This window comes from Pieris brassicae, chromosome 4, assembly GCF_905147105.1.
Source record: "Pieris brassicae chromosome 4, ilPieBrab1.1, whole genome shotgun sequence".
NCBI lineage: Eukaryota > Metazoa > Arthropoda > Insecta > Lepidoptera > Pieridae > Pieris > Pieris brassicae.
The window spans coordinates 12479489-12499407 of NC_059668.1; the positions used below are offsets into that span (position 1 = coordinate 12479489).

Sequence of the window (19919 nt, forward strand, 5' to 3'; positions counted from 1 at the left end):
TTTTTTATCTCATACAACGCAATTTCATAGAAAAAGAATAAGGACAAAAACCAAACAATTTACGAACGATACTACGCTTTCGATAATGCAATGCAGTACAATCATTCTTATCTCGTGTAGGATTCCGTCGTCAGGTATCAACGACTACATGTACGAGCTTTTAAACGAAATTGAAGGTGTTTACGGTTCTTATATTAACGCATTACGAATGCAAATGATATTTTCCAAGAAAATTATAATAACTCTTATTTAACAAAAAATAATATGTATTATTTTCTGTCTTGATTCTACGTGTTTGTTGTTCCCAGAGTATTGTACGTGCTTGATCCTAATTTACAGCGCCTTGCTGATAGAGATGAAAGTTTCAATTTTCTTATTCATTGTTAATTATTTAATCACAATAATTTACTGCTAGAAGACAAACATTATGTAAACGAAAAACAACCTAGGCGATTTAAAAGCGTAACTGAGAGTTTATAGCCGTTTCTTCAGATATGTTATATGACCTTGATTTGAAGATTGTCGGTAAATGTATATTTAAAACCATTATTATTTTTTCACTGACGTTCATGTGTATATATTGAGTAACATTTATTAATTTATGATATTTTCATTTGATTTCATTAAAATCTTTATCTACTGACCGATATAAAAATGTGTTTATCATTAAAATGAGTAACGTGGGTAAGATTAGGTAAACTTATACATACACACACACATACTTATACAGCGAGGAAATCCTGCCAGCGTTAAAGGTACACTACCACAAGGACAAACCTTTTTAAATGTTCTTTTTATTATATTTTCTTATTTTTACTATGAAACTTATACATTGGTTATATGATGTGACAATTTTTTTTATTTAAAAAGTAATAATAATGTTATTAACACATTGCAAGGTATATATAAAATTAATGTCGATTTCTCCCGGGAAACAAGTTGCGGCAAAATTAATCACATTTCATATATTTCTTCCTGAACACGCGTAACTTTGATTGGATATCGAACAGTATTATACAGCATAACATTATATTGAATAATTATTTTAGTGATACACTTTATATATAATGCTCCTTACAAGTATATTGTACAACAAAAACTTGGCGATTATAAAGGAAGGAAGGAGGCCAGTCAAATTAATTGACTTTTTTTACTGTCGTCCATACACTACATTATGCACTTGCATTAAAAAATTGTACTTCATTCTGCCGTAATACTGAAATAATATCTGTATACAGAAAGCTTTTGCTTTAGTTATTTATAATTGAATAGAAAACGACATACCATTAATATAAAGATATACAGTACGCCTAGCAAGCCTTAATGGCTAACCCATATGCGCAAATGATGAACGTATGGAGAAGTAATTGAGAAATTACATCGTCTAACTATTGGCGAGAATTGTGTCTGGAACCAAATACCAATAACCTTTTGATAAACAGTGAAACTGATAGTCTCCTCATTACATCCCTTTTCTGTTATGGCGACTATATCGAGGATGTGTGCTTTCGTATCCCTTATAACTTTATTTAACTTGGTTCGCAAGCCTCTAGCGTATTGATATAATATTAAAGTGAAAAGGATTCTGAAACCAAAACCATTGACTGCACTCGGTGTACACAGGCCATACTGCCAGAGAATATAACTTTTCATACACCGATTTCGACACCCTTCCTTTGTTTTTTGGACTTAATCTTAATGACCTTTACGTGCACTTCGATACCACATATTCCTTTCATATATTTTTTTTTTTTTTTTTTTTTATAAAATAGGGGGCAAACGGGCAGGAGGCTCACCTGATGTTAAGTGATACCGCCGCCCATGGACACTCTCAATGCCAGAGGGCTCGCGAGATATATGATGTTCATTTTTTCTCCGTAGTATCTAAACTTAATCGTCAGATATAAAGGTGCTTCTTTCTTTGAGTAGCCCGTATTTCTTCCACGAAGTACTTCCGAAATTTCTAACATTGAGTACCGTTTGTGAAGCAACTGGAATCTGTCTTGCTCGTATACTGGTCTCTCAAACACCTCGTCTGCTGCTTTTGGCCGGGCCCCTCTTCTTTTCTTACATTTCATGGTCCTACAACTGAAAAAAAAAGTATTAATAAACAATTACACTAAAAATATAGCTAAAGATGGAATACATAATATTTACAAAAAAGGTTAAAACATATACAATGGGAAAAAGCAATAATTTTTTTTGATTATATAACAATATTAAACACTTGTATCTCGTATATTTGTGTAAATTCTATCTCGTGTATTCTAGACGTTGCTTAAGTCACAAAACGTTTAGAATCGCAGAGGTTAACAAGAAAACTTAAGGATATCTCATTAGTTCGGGATAACATACACGATATAGACGTTAAGATTAGGGATTTGTGTTTGGGGCCTTGTTAACATAAGAATTAGGCCCAAGAGAGCTATAACGGAATTGTTTGAAGGCCATCTGTTTAATTCTTGACATATAATTAAAAGTAAATAAGTACATGAAAATAGAACATTGTAAAATACATTTTAAGTGTATTATAATCCATCTTTAGATATCGGTAACAATTAAAAGGAGATAACTAATTCACAAATACAGTATTTATGATATTCTTAACCTACATAGTAATAATAATAATAATTAAAAATTGATAAATTGAAAATTAAGACATATTTATAAAGTTTGTGGCAGTGTCCCTTGAGGCAGCATTTCCTCGCTGTATTGCGATACTTATTCATTGATCGAGCATAACACCAGCTCTGGGGTCACCACCTTTACTACTCGTATCTACCGGCGCCAACTGAAATCTTTAGTTAGCACCTACGATGCATTGTCGATGTACGATGTAGGTCGTGAAGAAACGATCACCAATTTTCTTATTCAGTAAAAATACTAAGAAATCAGACACAGTTTGCACCACTATTATTAAGAACTTTTAAGATACCAACTGTCGAAGAAATTTTATATTTTAAGTAATATTCTTGAAATAAAAAATATCGGTCGCTATCCTAAAGAAGTATTTACAATACTCCTATACCAAAGAGTTCATCCATAAACGATAACAAAAAATGTCTTCTCTTCTGATGCCGCCTACATATTTATTGTCTTGAGATCACTTAGTTGAAGTATTGTAACAGATGTTTTTATTGAAATATGCTTAGGAAAATATGTTTTCATTATGCACCACCACCGTCTATTGTTCACACCTATTTCAATATATTTATATATATTTCTTTGAAAGATAACTGCTGCAACTCAAGTACTAGACTTGCTTCCATTTTTGTAAGGGTTGGTTAACTTAACAATATAATAGACAATGAAATTTTTATGTAACTTAATAAGACAAAGACAAAGCATCCGGTTTTTTTAAATTAATTTTGTCTGGATTAATATCAATATAAATTATTTCCGAACCAATTGGCAACGCACTTGCGAGCCTACTGGCAATGTGAGTGTCCATGGGCGGCGGTATCAGTTAACATCAGTTGAGCCTCATGCACGTTTGCCTCCTATTACATAAACAATCTAGCATATCGTTTCTCTTAATTTCAAGTTCATAAATAACAATATTTCTTTATTTATTTTTTTATTATAATATTATTTTTTACTTCTAAGTAAAATACAGCTCAGTACTTTATCTATACCATAAATAGGTTCAACAACCCATTAAAAAATCCAATGCCGTTACCACCACAGCCTTGCCTCACATTTTTTAAAAAGGTTTTTGCAAAGTAAGATCAGCGTTATATTCCAGACACGCACGGAGGATTATTGAGGTCTCAGACGGGCTGGTTACTCACAATTTATTCCTTTACCAGTACAATACTTGCTTAGTACTGCTAATTGCGCAGAAAAATACATTATTCATAACAGGGGCTTAACGCAGTACTATCGAGCTGCGAGCTGCTTAATCCATGAAAACGAGGTACTATCTAATAAATAACAATCTTATCAACATCATCAATCTTAGAAGACATTGACGTTTCATAAAAATCTCTTCTTTCTCTGTAACTGAAAAAGAAAGGAAATTAATCTTAACATAAAACAACAAAGCGGTCTAAAGAGAAGTGATGCAATTTAAAACTTTTTCCTTTTTTGCAGATTAGCCGTCGCTGACCGCCGGCCGGGCATGAGGCTCCGGCGCGCTCACCCCACACCCCGCAACTCACCCTTTCGAGAATCCTTGTATTCACCCCTTTTCCTAATCCTACATTTACTCTTAGTTCTACCGATACTTAGTACAGAGATGTCACCGAAAGCTACAGACAAAGTATCTAGTTCGAAAAACTCAGAATTAAATTTAATCGAAGCCATACATCTTGAATCGAAAACTTATGAAACTCTTTTTAATAGATTTAGAAGGAAAAGCGAAATGTATATAGAACAGCACAACGTAACAGACGATGTGTATTATTACATCGAATCAATAAGCAATAAATCATATAAAAAAATTGTATCCAATACTGAAAGATATCACGATAAAGACGAGAAAGCTGTGAAAGACGCATCATGGAAGAGTAAAGATGAATCCATGGCGAAACTAAAAATCGACGATGCGACGCGATCGAAAATATTCCACGACTATTTCTCAACTGTAAACAAAAGTGGATCACGAACGGGCGAGATCGACATTTCAGCACCAATGAACAAGAACGAAGCCCGGAATTATATTTATGAATTGCCTACAAATAAATTCGATCGAGATTCCGATGAAAAACATTGGAATAAGACGAGCGACGCTAACAATTTAAGAGTTGAAATGGAATATCCGATGCATGAAGAACGCAAGGAATCATTAAACAGCTTCCACGACCTTTCTAATGTAACTTTGAAATCAAAATTCGGAGCCGAGGGTGAGTTAATGTTGATATTATAAAATGAATTTGTGTATAATTATTTCTTCAGCTATCACTTACACTTACTTATGTATACTTGTAATGGAGCAGTGTTGGCCTAGTGTCTTCAGCGTACGACTCTCATCCCTGAGGTCGTAGGTTCGATCCCCGGCAAAGGATTTTCCTACTATGTGCGCATTTAACATTAGCTCGAACATCGTGAGGAAACCGGCTTGCCGTAGACCCAAAAAGTCGACGGTGTGTGTCAGGCACAGAAAGCTGATCACCTACTTGCCTATTCAATTCACAAACGATCATGAAACAGATACAGAAATCTGAGGCCCAGACCTAAAAAGGTTGTAGCGCCATTGATTATTATTAATATTAATAATAACAAAACAATTCACGGTTTATAAATACAAGTATATACAAAATAGGAAATATAATTCGTGATTATGCTAGTGATATCAAATTCAAAATAAATTTGCAAAATGTATCCCTTTTTAGTAGTATCCGTGTTCGTAACTAAATTCCTCTGAAGCGGCTGGACTGGTTTTTACAAAATCTTGTGTGTATTCGGTAGGTCTTATTAGAATTGATCGTAAATATATTTTACCTCTACATTAATTAAAATAATTTTAGTTCTGTCATAATGACCGCGAAAAAGTTGTGTAAATGCCAAAAAAACTTTTGCCGGCTCACCTAGTCAAATTTATCAATTTCTTATTTAGTAATTGACATACTTCTAATCACCTGAATATAGAATTTTACTATGACATTTATTACCATAATAATTATATGAATCCCTTTTTGGGAGTTTTGCCTCCTTAGTTACTGTGAAATTCTAAATATTATATTAGTCGTTCCACAACGGACCGAACGGTCACACAAAAGAACGTTCCGTTTCTTAAGGCTGACAATGCACCTACGAGCCTTCTGGTAGTGTAATTGTCTATAGACACCACTTAACATTAGGTGAACCTCCTGCCAGTTTCTTCATGTGGTAAATCTTTGTACAATTATGAACTATGTCTCATACAACTACTGACAATTCTCAAATGAAGGGCATAGAACGGATGAGAAGAAGTGGGTAGCAAATCTATCTTACACGATAAGGAGCTGTGTGACCTTTAAATTATTAGTACTCAAGATTCAAATAAATAACAAATTAAAAAGATCGATTTTTAATTAGTACTTTTATTGCAGTATAATGAAACACTTAACATTGCTCGTAGTGACGTTAAGTACCTTTTGACCTCTCTAGAAACCTTTATACTGAAATCAAATTATACCAGTTAATTAGAGCTTAAGTCACTCTAATGGGTAAAGTGTATGTTATGGCACATATCGGTTAATATTATTGTTACTCTCGTCTAACTGATGTTTAAGAACGCTTTTTACGCCTACTACCGCCCACTTCAGCTACCGCAACCCATCCATATTATTATTAGTGGGTGCATGCCGGCAACAGAGGAATATGCGCAGTTTTTAGGTTGTACTTCCCAGACCTACATAGGAAGTTGATTTCACAGCTCGCTAGTTCGCAAGCTATCGAAGTAATGTAATGGTAATGAGGTAGCGGGTTTCAGCCAAAACAGTTCTTCATAACATACTCCATAGTACACTTTCCAAACAGAGAGAGAGAGAATCAAGCCAACTCCACGTTGGAGTTTGAATAAAATAGCCACATGGGACTGTTTGCAATTATTATAAGCCACGTTGTGTTCATGATAATAAACTCTGCACGTGAAGTTTTCACTAAACGGATAGATATATGATATTTCCTATATGTTTGCCAATCAATTTTACCTTAATCTTAAATAGAGATTTGAACTACTGTGATGGTATATCCCGAACACGTTACAAACTGCTCAACAATAAGAAATAGAACGAAACGTAACTCAGTTTTGAAGTAAAAACAAGAGGCCGATTGTGTTGGCACATTCAATTGAAAACAGGTAGCCTGTCGTATAGAGTTGACAAAGTGGATTATACAGACATTGAATTTATTGTTTCTGAACTTGTCTAAGCTAATAAAGTATAACTAACATTGACTATATTTTTTTAAGTATTGAACTTTATAATTTAAATGGTGCTACGCAACTGCGTCATATAACTATATGACAGGGCAGTTGGCCTAATTACTTTAGCGTGAGACTCAATCGATCATACCTGATGTAATTGTTTCGATTCCCGACTAAGTGCGAATTTAGTACTCGCTTGTATGGTGAAGGAGAACACCATGAGGAAACCGGTATACCTTTGAGTCATAAGTTGATGGCTGGGCACAGAAGGCCTATTAGAAAAAACAAATGATCACTAAACAGCGTCACTAGTTTGAGTTTAGTTCATCTACATTAATAACATTTTAGTTTTTATAGATTTATTAATAGAAGAAGAATACTTTTTAATTAATCAAACAATTAGTATGTTTCATATTATTGATAGAACGTTATTGCGTAAAAAGGGCCTAATATTTCAATACTTTTAAAAAATGTGTGCGTGTACTAGTGTACACACGTAAGAAGTGAAACTTCTTTATGACCTTATTATTTCGAAAAATGATCTACTATATGCAACTTTACAGAAATTAGTTAAATAAAGTTAAATTACATAAAGTTTAATAAAACGCTTTTATTATCATAGATGTCTAATAATACAAATATTGCAATTATTTCATTTGACCTTATTACTACTAAGATTATTACAGAATTTCACTAATTGTAATAGACCATTGCTATCATTGTTATCGTTATTATATATTTTTGTTATTAATAGCTTCGAATCTCTTCGAATCAACCGTGGTAGGGAAACGAAAAAGATGGCACGTAACTGAAAAATGTGATGCTTAACCCAAAAATGTGACGGTAAATTTTATTCCAATGCTGATAAAGAAGTTTCACTTCAAAATATCATATTTAAATTTTGTATTTATTAGTCTTAAATACAAGGAGATATACTTGAATTATATAGAGTAGTCGGATATTTGTGATGCATATTAATGTGTCCCTTAATTGACTACGCGTATCGTACCTGTTTCTGGCAGTATGACCCTCTCTTATTTTCGTAGCAAGAAGTATTAATGGCATATATCCAAACAATACTCATAGTATACTATAAATAAACCATACGATGTGCTCCTTCCCAAATGTTGAAATATCGCCCGCCGTATTTAATAAATTTAAAAAGGCATTAAAGTTACTAATTCTGAGCCGACAAGACTTAAATTGAGTTTAACTCAAAGTAGCGCTACAATCTTTTAACTCAGGATCTTGTGTACCCATAACTGTGTATTTATAATATTTTTGCAATAGTTAATACAATACTTTTATTCTATATTTGCATATATAATGTTTAATGAAAGAAGCAAGCGACAAGATACTTACCATTGTTTCATGTGCCTCGTACGAACACCTGCAAGCACTATGCTTATAAATTTAGTTTTTTCTTAGAAATATTATGTATTTATTATTTGTTTAAAGTTAAGTTTCAGTTTACTATTTTTTGTCTATTACTCTACTTAATCATGCTTTCTGTTTCATTGTTTATCTATGTAATCTGTTTTGCCTTTTTTGTTTAAGTGTTTTGATTTATAATATGTACGTTAGCTGTAAGATTACTTATAAATAAATATATTGATATAAATATTGAACGAATACTGAATAAGACTTTAACTAAACAAGTATCACTGCGTTGTGTTATATAATGAATCGTATTAAGCGTTAAGAAATGTATGAAAATATGTGTCCCGTTGCAGAGACTGGCGTAAAGTGGCGTGTTATGCGAGAAATCGTATTAAACGTGATCGTCTTAAACGGGTTCTACTGTTTATATAAATCTTATATTACCCCGAAACATGCACCTGCCTGAAAGCTTTAAAGATATTGTACACTAGTATATGAAACAAGCGTGACCTTTCGTGACCTACTGAGAGTGAGAAGCTCCGAACACTTTTTCTATAATACCCTATCACAATTTTTAAATACGAATTATAGTGGTGTAATTTACGACTTAATATTTTCATAAAAGGATTTCTATGCTCAAACCCATTCTTAATTTTTCTAGTCATTGAAGTGGCAACTTGTAACTATAAAATCAACCTGATTTTCTTAAATTACTATGGAAGGACCGCTATCTCTCCAAATATATACATATGGGTTAATATTTGTGTGAAGGTGACCAATCGACTAGGCTATGATCTATATACTGGTTAGCAGATCCAGTATAAATCGAGAGATACAAAAACTGGATTGTAAATAAAGATAGTAGTTTAGTATGTTAAATGACAAAAAGCTTAATTAAAGCTTTTGATTTAAAATTGATGTATATTCAGAAGTATTGAAAATATGTTATATCCCTCAAAAACAGGTTAAATTTTAAGGCACTCACCACAAAACCACTTACAATCAAGCGAAATTGCGGTCGAGCCTGCGTACACTGCATATTTTATAACTTAAAAACAAAGCTTTGACGAAATGTATTCGGTCAGTTTTAATCAATAAATTCGCTAATGTGCGAATTTTATATCGGAACTTAATTTATAACATTACGATTATATATTAAGTAATAAATCACAAAATTTAAATGGCAGTAGAAGCTTCTAGTTCACTATTTATTTACCTAAATTTACATAGAAATACTATAAAAAAAGTTTCTTTTCGGCATTCAAAACTTCGATTTATAATTTTAATATTAATATTATTGTAGCTATAATTTAAATGATCTTTTATTTCTTGACATATAATATTGTGTAAACAAAAGCTTACGATCAAATCTTTATAAGTCTAACCTCCATGAATCACTCTCAGTGCGGAAATGGGATAATTTTCTCGCTTCTCGCAAGAAAAATTGCCATTTTCAACGCTACATACTAAGGAAAATATTACGTTAATTTTGACACATTTTTCCAGGTGTATTTTTATTAAACAAATAATTCGTGAGGAAAACAAATAAGATATGTTGCTGTGTCTATTTAATTTGTTTAAATGGATGATTAGATTTTATCATATTCGTATCGTGTTTTACTTGGAACCGGACCAAGCAACGATTAATGCGTTGTATTGAATCTAAAGTATCTATCACTTAAGAACCTTTAGTAGCTTAAACAAAAAAGAAATTTCATTATTCACATATTTTAAACATATGTTTGTTCGTATTAAGTAAAATACGTGAATATTATTATAAATACTTAACATCTTATTAAAATGTGTTTCTTTGATAAGGAAATACGCTAAAGATATTAACGTATGTTAATACCTATGTTACGCCTGACTTTGATATATTTATAAAAGGAATATGGAAAGTTATATCAAAGTAATTAAGTGTTAATGGTAATTTAAGTTGTAATTTATATCCGGTAGCATTAGAAGCCTTTAAGGTGTAATTTTAGATTTAAGAGTAAAATCCCGAAATTAAACTGTCTCCCGTACGTCCGAAACGTATTGGATTGTATCATACGGGTGTCATAGATCGGGCTAAGCCTCGCTGATGAATCTCTCCCTACTTCCCAAGGAGTTATCAAGTACCGTCAACACATTAACTCTCCTCCCTAAGGTTGTAGATCCCCGTCTGTGTCACTAATGGACTGGGATTTCTATGTGCGCATTCGCATATTTAACGTAGCTGTGAAGGAAAACATCGTGAAGGCAAGGCGGTTTGGCTTGCCTTAACAGTCGACCGGCGTGTGTCAAGCACAGGAGGAGACAAATGATCATGGAATATGTAAAAAAGTTGTAGCGCCACTGATTTCTTCAACACAATTAATTAAAACCCTGTTTCTATGATAAAATACACTCCGTAAGTACTACAAGTTGTATATTGTTCTAGGCTAAGGAATAGATTATAAATTCGGTCTGTATACGAATCTATTATTACCACCAGATAAGTGCAGACATTGTTGTGTAAGATTATTTATTCTCTTTTAGAGAAGATGATATTTGGACATCCCGCAACCCTCAAAACCCTCAAAAAATATTTCTATTAGAACACTTTTTAAAATAAGTCTATAATGAAAAATACAAAGCTGTAGACGCAGGATGTTCTGGTCCGCCTTTAATCTAAGCTACGAAGGTGATATATAATTACCACTATTGTAAGAGCGTAAAAGGGTCTTGTAAAATCATTGTTAGCTCTTAAACTTGAGAAGCGATTATTACGTGAGTAAAAGTTTGACATTACAAGCATGAAAGGGAATATCGCGATGACATAGCATAATGTAGTCGGCAGATTTCACAGTCGAGAGCACACGGGCTGATTGCAACCGGCTGGAAATCCCTGAGCAAAACAACGTCGGCTAAATGAAATGAACATTTGGATCTTGATATTAGAATGAACGTTCTGGACACACAATGCAAACGTGTAATTTTTTTTGAGGGATCATGACAAAAACATAACGTTGCACTATGTTTGGTCATATGCGCAATTGTTTCATTAAAATTTTCGTTCGGATGAAAAATACACATAACCCGAAAGAGTTTATGAAGTAATTGAAATAAATGTTCCACAATATAGTATATACACTGAAAGCCTTGTATGGAAAACGAAAACTTGCTTCTTGTAGACAATCTTACAAATTTCCCTATTTAGCTGTATTATAACTATTCGCTTTTTATAATATAACAAACGACAAACAACGGGACAGCTATAAAAGGCCATTAACGCCCACTTTTCGTAGATGTGTTGACAGCCTTTGAATACGTAATCAAACACGCATCAGAGATGCACTGCTATAAAACTCTTTTATATAAATACACATATCCGGTCGCGTCCGAGTGTCAAATGGCCAAATGGAAGCGAAAATGTCGGGAGTCTAGTGGTCGGAAATTTCACCTTTCCTTTGTGTTTTAACCTCTCTGTCTAATTTAATCTCTCTGGTCATACAGACAATAAATGTTTAAAAATATTTGTGGTGATGATTTCTCACTCATATATATTTTTTGAAAACAGAAGATCAGACTTCTGAACCCAAAACCTAGAGGCGAATAGGAACTAGGATCTTGGGTACTTCTTGGCGATACCCACTGAGGCGGTCCGTATAAATTTAATTACTTTTAATGGCGTGTAATATAAATCTAATAGTCGTTCAAAGTAAATCTTTGCCGCAGCCTCTAGTTAACGCCTTTAGAGGTCACTAAGTAAACATCCTGAGTCGCTGACGTCATCTCCTATAACTACGCTACATACCCACGATACTGCAAATAAATATGGTATGCCGTATGCTAGGAAATTAATTGTGATAATTGATGTATGATTAAACGAAAAACACATTTCTTAATCATTAAATGCAATTGCAGTTATTATTAATGATGATGTATTGTCTAAATTAAGTATGGAGGAAACACTGAGTTTGTGAGCCGAATCCTGGCTGTACACTGTGAATTAATATAATTTTTTGTTAATGGAATTCGCGGCTTGAATAAAAACAAAATGAGTCAGGCTTGTATACTCGAATAGAAAGTGATTAGTGACAGCTATTTGCTCTACAAAATGAACAATAAAACAAGCGCAACAATAATCGCATTCGAATCTACAGGGGCATTCGTATTTTGGCATGACTTCGAGGTTCTAAAAACTAACACAGACACTGTACACGCGTATAACACCTCTCAGCTACACTCTCAATTCATGCGTACACACACCCATTCGCATACTCATACATTCACGCATACTTAACGTCTTATACGACTTATTGTAGTTGTAACACTGACAGCACTTTTTCTTTAAAAAAATGTTATCTAGTTACCCACAACTCACTATTGTGGGGCCTAGTCATGGATGAATGATATCACAACCTTGTCATGAAAATCTGTTCCATACTTATTTACTGGTCACGAGTGGAATCGCGATAACTCGAACCTCGTTAAGTAGAAATCCTCAGTAAGTCGAAAAAATTGTGATTCCCTTTCACTGAACCCCTAACCCCTTTGTAACAGTTATTTCCCGACGAAGTATTGATAATACATATTTATACTCTATAACTCAAATTTCAAAACGGAGACTGTATTATACTATATTATATTATTTCACTGTATAATATAACTAGTCAATTTCAATATATTTATCAACACATACCCTATGGTTGTACCATATCTCGCATGTGCAGTTTGAGGTTAGGTTCTAATTGCGCAAATGACAGTTAACGCGCTTTACTCTACGCTCCGGTCCAGCTTTAAGTGAATTACAGTTAACTAAACTAAACTATAAAACATATAGTTTCACAAATGTGTATAAACAGTTTATATAACAAACATGGAGCTAGACTACGAAAGGAAACATTTAGCAAATATTTTCTATGTATAGTCAGAAAGAAGGCTTCCTCTTCGTTAATAGGACGAAAGAATGTTCTTTATGCAAAAGAATACGTTCTTTACGATGTGTTATTTCCAATACATATATTATAATAAATGTGTAGGAACAGTATAAAATTTATCTAAAATCGTTGGTAATATACAAGGCGATGGACTAGATACGAAAGGAAACTTAGCAAATACTTTTTACGTAGCATCAGAAAGGAGGCTTCGTCTTCGGGGGCGTGGGAGGGAGAAGATTAAAAAAAGGCGATGCATTCTGTACTATTGCGATTTGTCACCAGTGTCTTTAGTCCAACAAGCCTTTACATGCGACATATATACATAATACGTCATTTTCCGAGGACGTCTGTTAGTCCACCATTACTAACACGTACGGTTTGTCTTTCGTATTACATTCTAACCAGTTTTTATAACATAGGTGATTCAAAATGGTTGTCGTGAAATAAAAAAAACAGATGCTTTTAGGATTCGATCTATAACAATCGTGTCGTGCTTAAACGTTTTCACCCGTTTAATGTAATATTCTAAGCTCTGTCTTTATAAATGGTTTTTATGATTTAGTGTGACTTTCCACAAGACAGGGTTTTTAAGACAACTCAACTATACAACAATACAACTCAGGATACTTCAAGAAATGAGCATAGCATTCCCTCAAAGGTCGGCAACATACCGGCTAGATCCTCGGCGTTGAAAGTGTCCATGAGCGACGTTTAGCACTTTTTCTCTCTGATAAAAAAACCTTATTTTAAATACAATATAATATAAAGTTCTATTATTGCAGCTTTGTAGGGATTTGTCCTTTGAAAGACGTCATTAAATAGACATAATTAACGAAATAATCGAAAACCTCCCAATCCTCTTTGAAGTGAATAAAAATGTATTTAAATTGAATTAGTCTTATTCAGACAGATCCCGAATGAAGAAATAAAACCCAAACAATGGTTTTCCATTTAATAAATTAACATTTTAAGAGGACCTATAATATCTGAAATGAAATCTTTTACTGCGAAGGAAATTTACGATTCAGGAAACTAATAAAAGACGAATTTTCAAATATCGCCAAGGATTTGTCTTATCGTTAACCGAATGTGATTTTGCGATCCCGTTAAATTTTGAACATTAATTTATTAGAGATATATTATCATATCCAACTTTAGCATGAGTACTATATGGATAAGTTGAGCAGAACTTCGTACATATTCAAAACATTCGTGTAGTATACAAATTGTACAGAAAATTTAAACGAGCTGTCGAACAAACGTAGATAACAATATTAAACAAAACTATCGTACATTTACTCAAGAGAAAACATCCCCACACAATTGTATTGTTTAAATTAAATTTCTTTAACGGAACCAAACGCGAAATTATTCCCCGAAATAGGTTCGATCCCCGGCTGTGCACCAAAGGACTTAGTCTACGCGAACGCCGCGAACGGTAAAGGAAAACATCGTAAGGAAGCGAACTTGCTTTAGACCCTGAAAACATCGACAGTGCGGGTCAGGTACAGGAAGCTGATCGCCGCATCGATTAATCGCCTATTAGATTGAAAAAATGATCTGAAACTGAAACTGACGCAGAAGTCTGAGGCCCATACCTAAAAAGGTTGTAGCGCCACTGGGTTTTTTATATATTTTTTTTTAATTCTGACTGCTTATGCAATTGCATTAAGCAATAATAAAACATAACATTCAATGTTTCAAGTAAATATATAAACATGTTTTTTCAGATTCCAAAGTGGATTCTCGAATAGTATCGATACTGGGTCTATTCGAGCTATCAGTAGGGGATTCCCCGAGGGCCGACGGAATGTCAGAGTTGACAGCTGCGCGTTTGGCAGTGACACATGTCAATCAGAAGACGTTGCTCCCTGGATACAAGTTGCACCTTATTACAAATGACACTAAGGTTGGGTTTTATTTAATATGTAAATAAATTATTACAATGAATTATTTTACAACTATTTATCTATATCTAGTGCGATCCAGGTGTAGGAGTGGACAGATTCTTCCACGCTCTTTACACTGAGCGAGAGTCCAAAATGGCAATGCTGCTGGGAACAGCCTGCTCAGAAGTTACCGAGAGCATAGCCAAGATTGTACCCTATTGGAATATTGTACAAGTAAGTAACTCTTTTCAGTAATACGATAGAATATATGAAATGGTGTCTGGATTCTGATTTAAATATTAAAATCACGTACCACGTAAAACCAAGTTTGCGACTTGCGCAAACTGAATGTCCATAATACTAAGAAGTACATCACCGAGTAATGGCAGAATTTTTAATCAATGATTGGCGAGACGCGATTAACACCACGCATATCACAACATATTGGATTTTGACATGGTATTCAGTCACTGTCATAAAACAAACATTTGACAAAGTTGAAAATTTTAAAAATTGGCTACTTTTTAAAGGATTAATTTAATAAAAATTCCGTGAAGTGCAATCACGGAAGTCCGTAATAATTTTTAAAAGGCCGGCAGCGCGCTCGTGCGCCATCATGAGTGTTCATGTGTGGTATCACTTTACATCAGATAAGCCTCAATTTGCCTCTGTTCTATAAATAACTAAAATTACCTTTATGTGAGAAACTCAAAACCCGCGATCCTACCGATTAAACACAATTAATTGTAACTTTAGAAACTTCTAAATTTCTAATTAAACAAAGGCAATTTTAGGAAAGTTAACGAAGAACATAACTTTGTGAAACTTTGATCTTAGGTAGGATGTTTTAAAAGCTAACACGTTTAAATAAATATTGATCGATTCAAATTAGGTCACGAAGGTTTTTTTAAACTTTCAAATAAGTTTCATTGCCTTTCACAAATTTTATACAATAATCAGCATGTGTGTATGAATTGTTAGACGTACTGCTTGCTAGTGATGTTGTTACACCGGCCACTATAATAGACTCATTGACTTTGAATTACTGAGGCATTTTTTAAATCTAATAAAAATAATAACTTTTTAATTAAGAATTGCTCAGAAATTGTTAGGCCCTGTTTTAAGATAGCAGTAGAATTACTAAGCTTTATTATTTGATTTAGTAAAAGAAAAGGTTTTGTTTAAAATAACTTAACAGTTTATTATTTTTGGTATTACGAGATTTTTCACTTAAAAAAATTAGTGATACGAAATTTTATTATACGATAAAACCATACCACCACTAGTATTATAAGAAAAATACTATGTAAAAGAAAGGCTATTACTGAAAGACCCTTTCTTCACAAGAAAATTCTTGTCATTAAAACTTAAGAAATAGTTATAAGTTAGACAGTGCACAATTACGACCCTCGGATGTTCAAATCAGAGCTTATTTGACAACTGTACATCAAAGAAAACTAAGAACAAATTGCCAGAACCAAAGTTCCTGGACGTAAACTAGTAGGTTTTACTTCGTAATTATTATCGAAGCTAGTGTTTTATATAAAACCACTTAAGTTAGCACACATTAACCATGAGGTTATAGGTTCGAGACCTGGCTATACACCAATAGTTTTTTTACGTGTACGGCATTTTGCGGATATTGGTTTACCGGACGGAATACCTGGACCGACTACCTAATTTTGTGTTGCGACAAATGATAGCCGTGCAAGAATTGACATGACTGCGTGTGTTTGTCGATTATGCCTAGATATAAAGGAAATTTAATAAGTAAGAAAGACCTTAATAGACGGTTATCTTATCAGGCTATTTTCCCTATTTGATACAAGGTGGTTTTGAGATTTTAATTACACTATTAATTGTATAGATTCACAATAATTAAATATTTGAACAGCCATAATTCAAAGCTTAGTGAAAATTTATTTTCGCAATTTCTTTGATCCAAAAATAACTTAACAATGACGTTAATTGTTTACTTATTTTAATTAGAAATTGGTTCGTCCCACGGCCTCATTTGTGTTTATCGAACATTACAGATATATCTTTCAAGAATATGGATCATTGTATCATTCAAGTTGTGATTTTTATTTACCTTGAGTTGTTCACCAGAGTGTGTTTTACAATAAAGTCAATATCTGCAACATTGTTATAAAATACATAATGATATCGGCATTATTTGAAGGCCACAGAAGGCTACAAATGTTATTAAAGTATAATAATTGTTTCTTCCAATCAAACGTAATAACTTTAATTATGCTGAACTTGACATGTTTGGTATTTTCAATTATTTATTTACACACGAAAACTATTAAATAGGTGTATATATAATGGATAAACATAAACTTAATTGATAAACAATATAAAAACTCAGAGTAATTGCTGTCGCTCAACGCGTAAACACTATTTAACAGTAAGAGACGAAAGAATACTTTAGTTCAAAGAAACTATTTTAGTTTTTACGGAACAGGAAATACGTAACGCTGTACACAGCTAAAAATAAATCAATAGCGCAACAATCTTTTTAGGTCCGGTCCTCAGATTTTTGTATCTGCTTCATGGTCATTTGTAAATTGAATAGGCAAGTAGGTGATCAGCATCTTATGCCTGACACACACGGTCGACGTTTTCGGTCTAACCCAAGCCGGTTTCCTCACAATGTTTTCCTTTATCGTACGAGCGAATGTTATAGAAAGCAAGTCCGTTGGTGTACAGCCGGGGATCGAACCTACGACCTACTGAATGAGCACACACCGCATTCACACCCTCACGTACATATCTTCACATTCACACCACACACAGCACAGGCATATTAGATTCTATAGATTTTGATTATCTATTTTCTGTTAACTGATGAGACTCTAGTTTTGGCATGTCATCTTAATTTTAATTTGACTTAAGCATATTCCGTGATACCTTGAACAAGTCGAGGCTTAAATGGTAGTTCCTGTATGCTATAGAATCATATTCTTAATAAAGCCTCAATTTTCGTCGTCAATTTATTGAATATTAACATGTATCGAGGCGATACGCTTGATTGAGTTCGTATTGTAATCCAATTTGACGTGAATGTGAACCGGTCAGCGTTACTGAATTCCCTCTAACGAACATTAGTCGTGTTTGATGTCAATCAAAGCCTCTTCGATGCCAACTGCCAGGGATTTACGAGCCTTTTCAGCTTTTTGCCTGTGTTTATTCGTAAGCTAGGGCAAAATCTTGTGGGTCAAGATTGCTTACGTACAAGTTTTTTTTGTATTGTATATGTACGTATTCGTAATTTAGATAACCCTAGTAGTTATAACTATTGTAAGGTACTATATTAATAATTAACATTTTAATTCCAATTTAGGTCTTGATCTCAGATTACATCCGTTTCTTTGATCATTATTATTCATATTCTTAGAATAAATGCCGAGTAACATAAAGTAATGACCAATTCAAGAAATAAAATAATACTATTTAATAACAGTATTATAGAATACGTAGTAATATAGTATACCGATGTAACAATAAAAGAAATTGACACAAGAATAGCAAATGGAAGAGCTTTTGGGTGCTTAAAGAAGTCATAAAAAAAGGAAAACGAGCTTGGTAAGTAAAAGAAAGCTCTTCAATACTTGTATACTACCTATAGTAACATATGGATCTCAAACTAAAGCGCAGCATACAAAGCTACAGGTGTGTCAAAGATCCATAGAACGATGTATGATAGGGAAAAAAAGAATAGAAAAAAGGAGGAACAAAGCTTTAAGAAAAACAACTAAGGTTACTTTTTTTTAATTACAACAGATGTTATAATTAAAAAAATTAAACTAAAGTTGTCATGGGTGTGGCACATTGCAATAGGAGCAGAAAATGGAGGAAAAACGTACTATACTGACCCAAGATACAAGAAACAAAAAAGAGGTGACTTAGAAGGTGGATTAAATTAAAGAAATTGGAGGGATTTGGAGGAGGCCTATGACGAAAAAGAGCACACAGATACATTAAAACAAGATTGAAAAAGAAACGTGTATTCATAAATACATTTACCACTTTTAATTTGATTTGATAAAGATATCTTTATCATATTTGAAGTGAAACTTCTTTATCGGCGGTGGAAAAAAGTTTACCGTCACATTTTTCGGTTACGCGCCATATTTTTCTTGTCCCTGCCACGGTTGATTCGAAGCCATAAATAATTAATAATAACTAAAGTATATAATAACGATAACAATGATAGTAATAATTCTATTGAAATTAATGAATAACCTTAGTAGTAATAAGGTATATTCATGTCTATGCTATTAACAGCCTTTTGTTAAACTTTATCTAATTTAACTTTATTTAACCAATTTCTGTAAACTTGCATATAGTAGAAATTTTTCGAAAAATAAGGTCATAAAGAAGTTTCACTTCTTATACGTGTACAGTAGTACACCCACACATTTTTCTTTAACGGTATAAGCAAGTGTTAGATGGCCACACGGACAGAAAGTCTATTGGTGCACAGTCGGGATTTAAACCTACGACCTGCTGAAATCACTCGACCAATACTGCTTCTTGTTAGGTACAATATAGTATACATAAGTCTCGCTACATACGTAAACAGTATTTTTAAACATACAAATTTAAAAACAAATAAGCACGTGTTAAAATGAGTTTTCACACTTTTCCGTAACGTTTCAACAAATTCTGTACCAGAATGTTGTTAGCTTTAGGTTCGGATGCAAACCAAAACTATATTCATTAAAATAAAATGCAGCGTTAGGTACCATTTAACATTGAACTAATAAAGGTATTAAAATAGTGTCAAATTCTAGAAATATCTATCGATCTATCTATAACTATAATAGTGAAAGACTGAGCAAACCTTACGCGTAGTCTATCAAGAATCTGGGCATATATCTTGATCAGATC

The 19919-nt window shown here is 33.3% G+C and overlaps 1 protein-coding gene across 4 annotated transcripts in view; it reads left to right on the forward strand.

Moving 5' to 3' along the window:
* Window positions 1-19919, forward strand: part of LOC123709056 (gamma-aminobutyric acid type B receptor subunit 2) — a 63884-nt gene that overhangs the window by 23862 nt on the left and 20103 nt on the right. For all 4 annotated transcript variants that reach the window (XM_045660148.1, XM_045660152.1, XM_045660151.1 and 1 more), the window contains exons 2-4: window positions 4093-4844; window positions 14865-15043; window positions 15114-15257. In XM_045660148.1, the coding sequence (XP_045516104.1) occupies window positions 4121-4844; window positions 14865-15043; window positions 15114-15257 (1047 nt within the window). In that variant the 5' untranslated portion in view covers window positions 4093-4120. The remainder of the gene's footprint in view (window positions 1-4092; window positions 4845-14864; window positions 15044-15113; window positions 15258-19919) is intronic.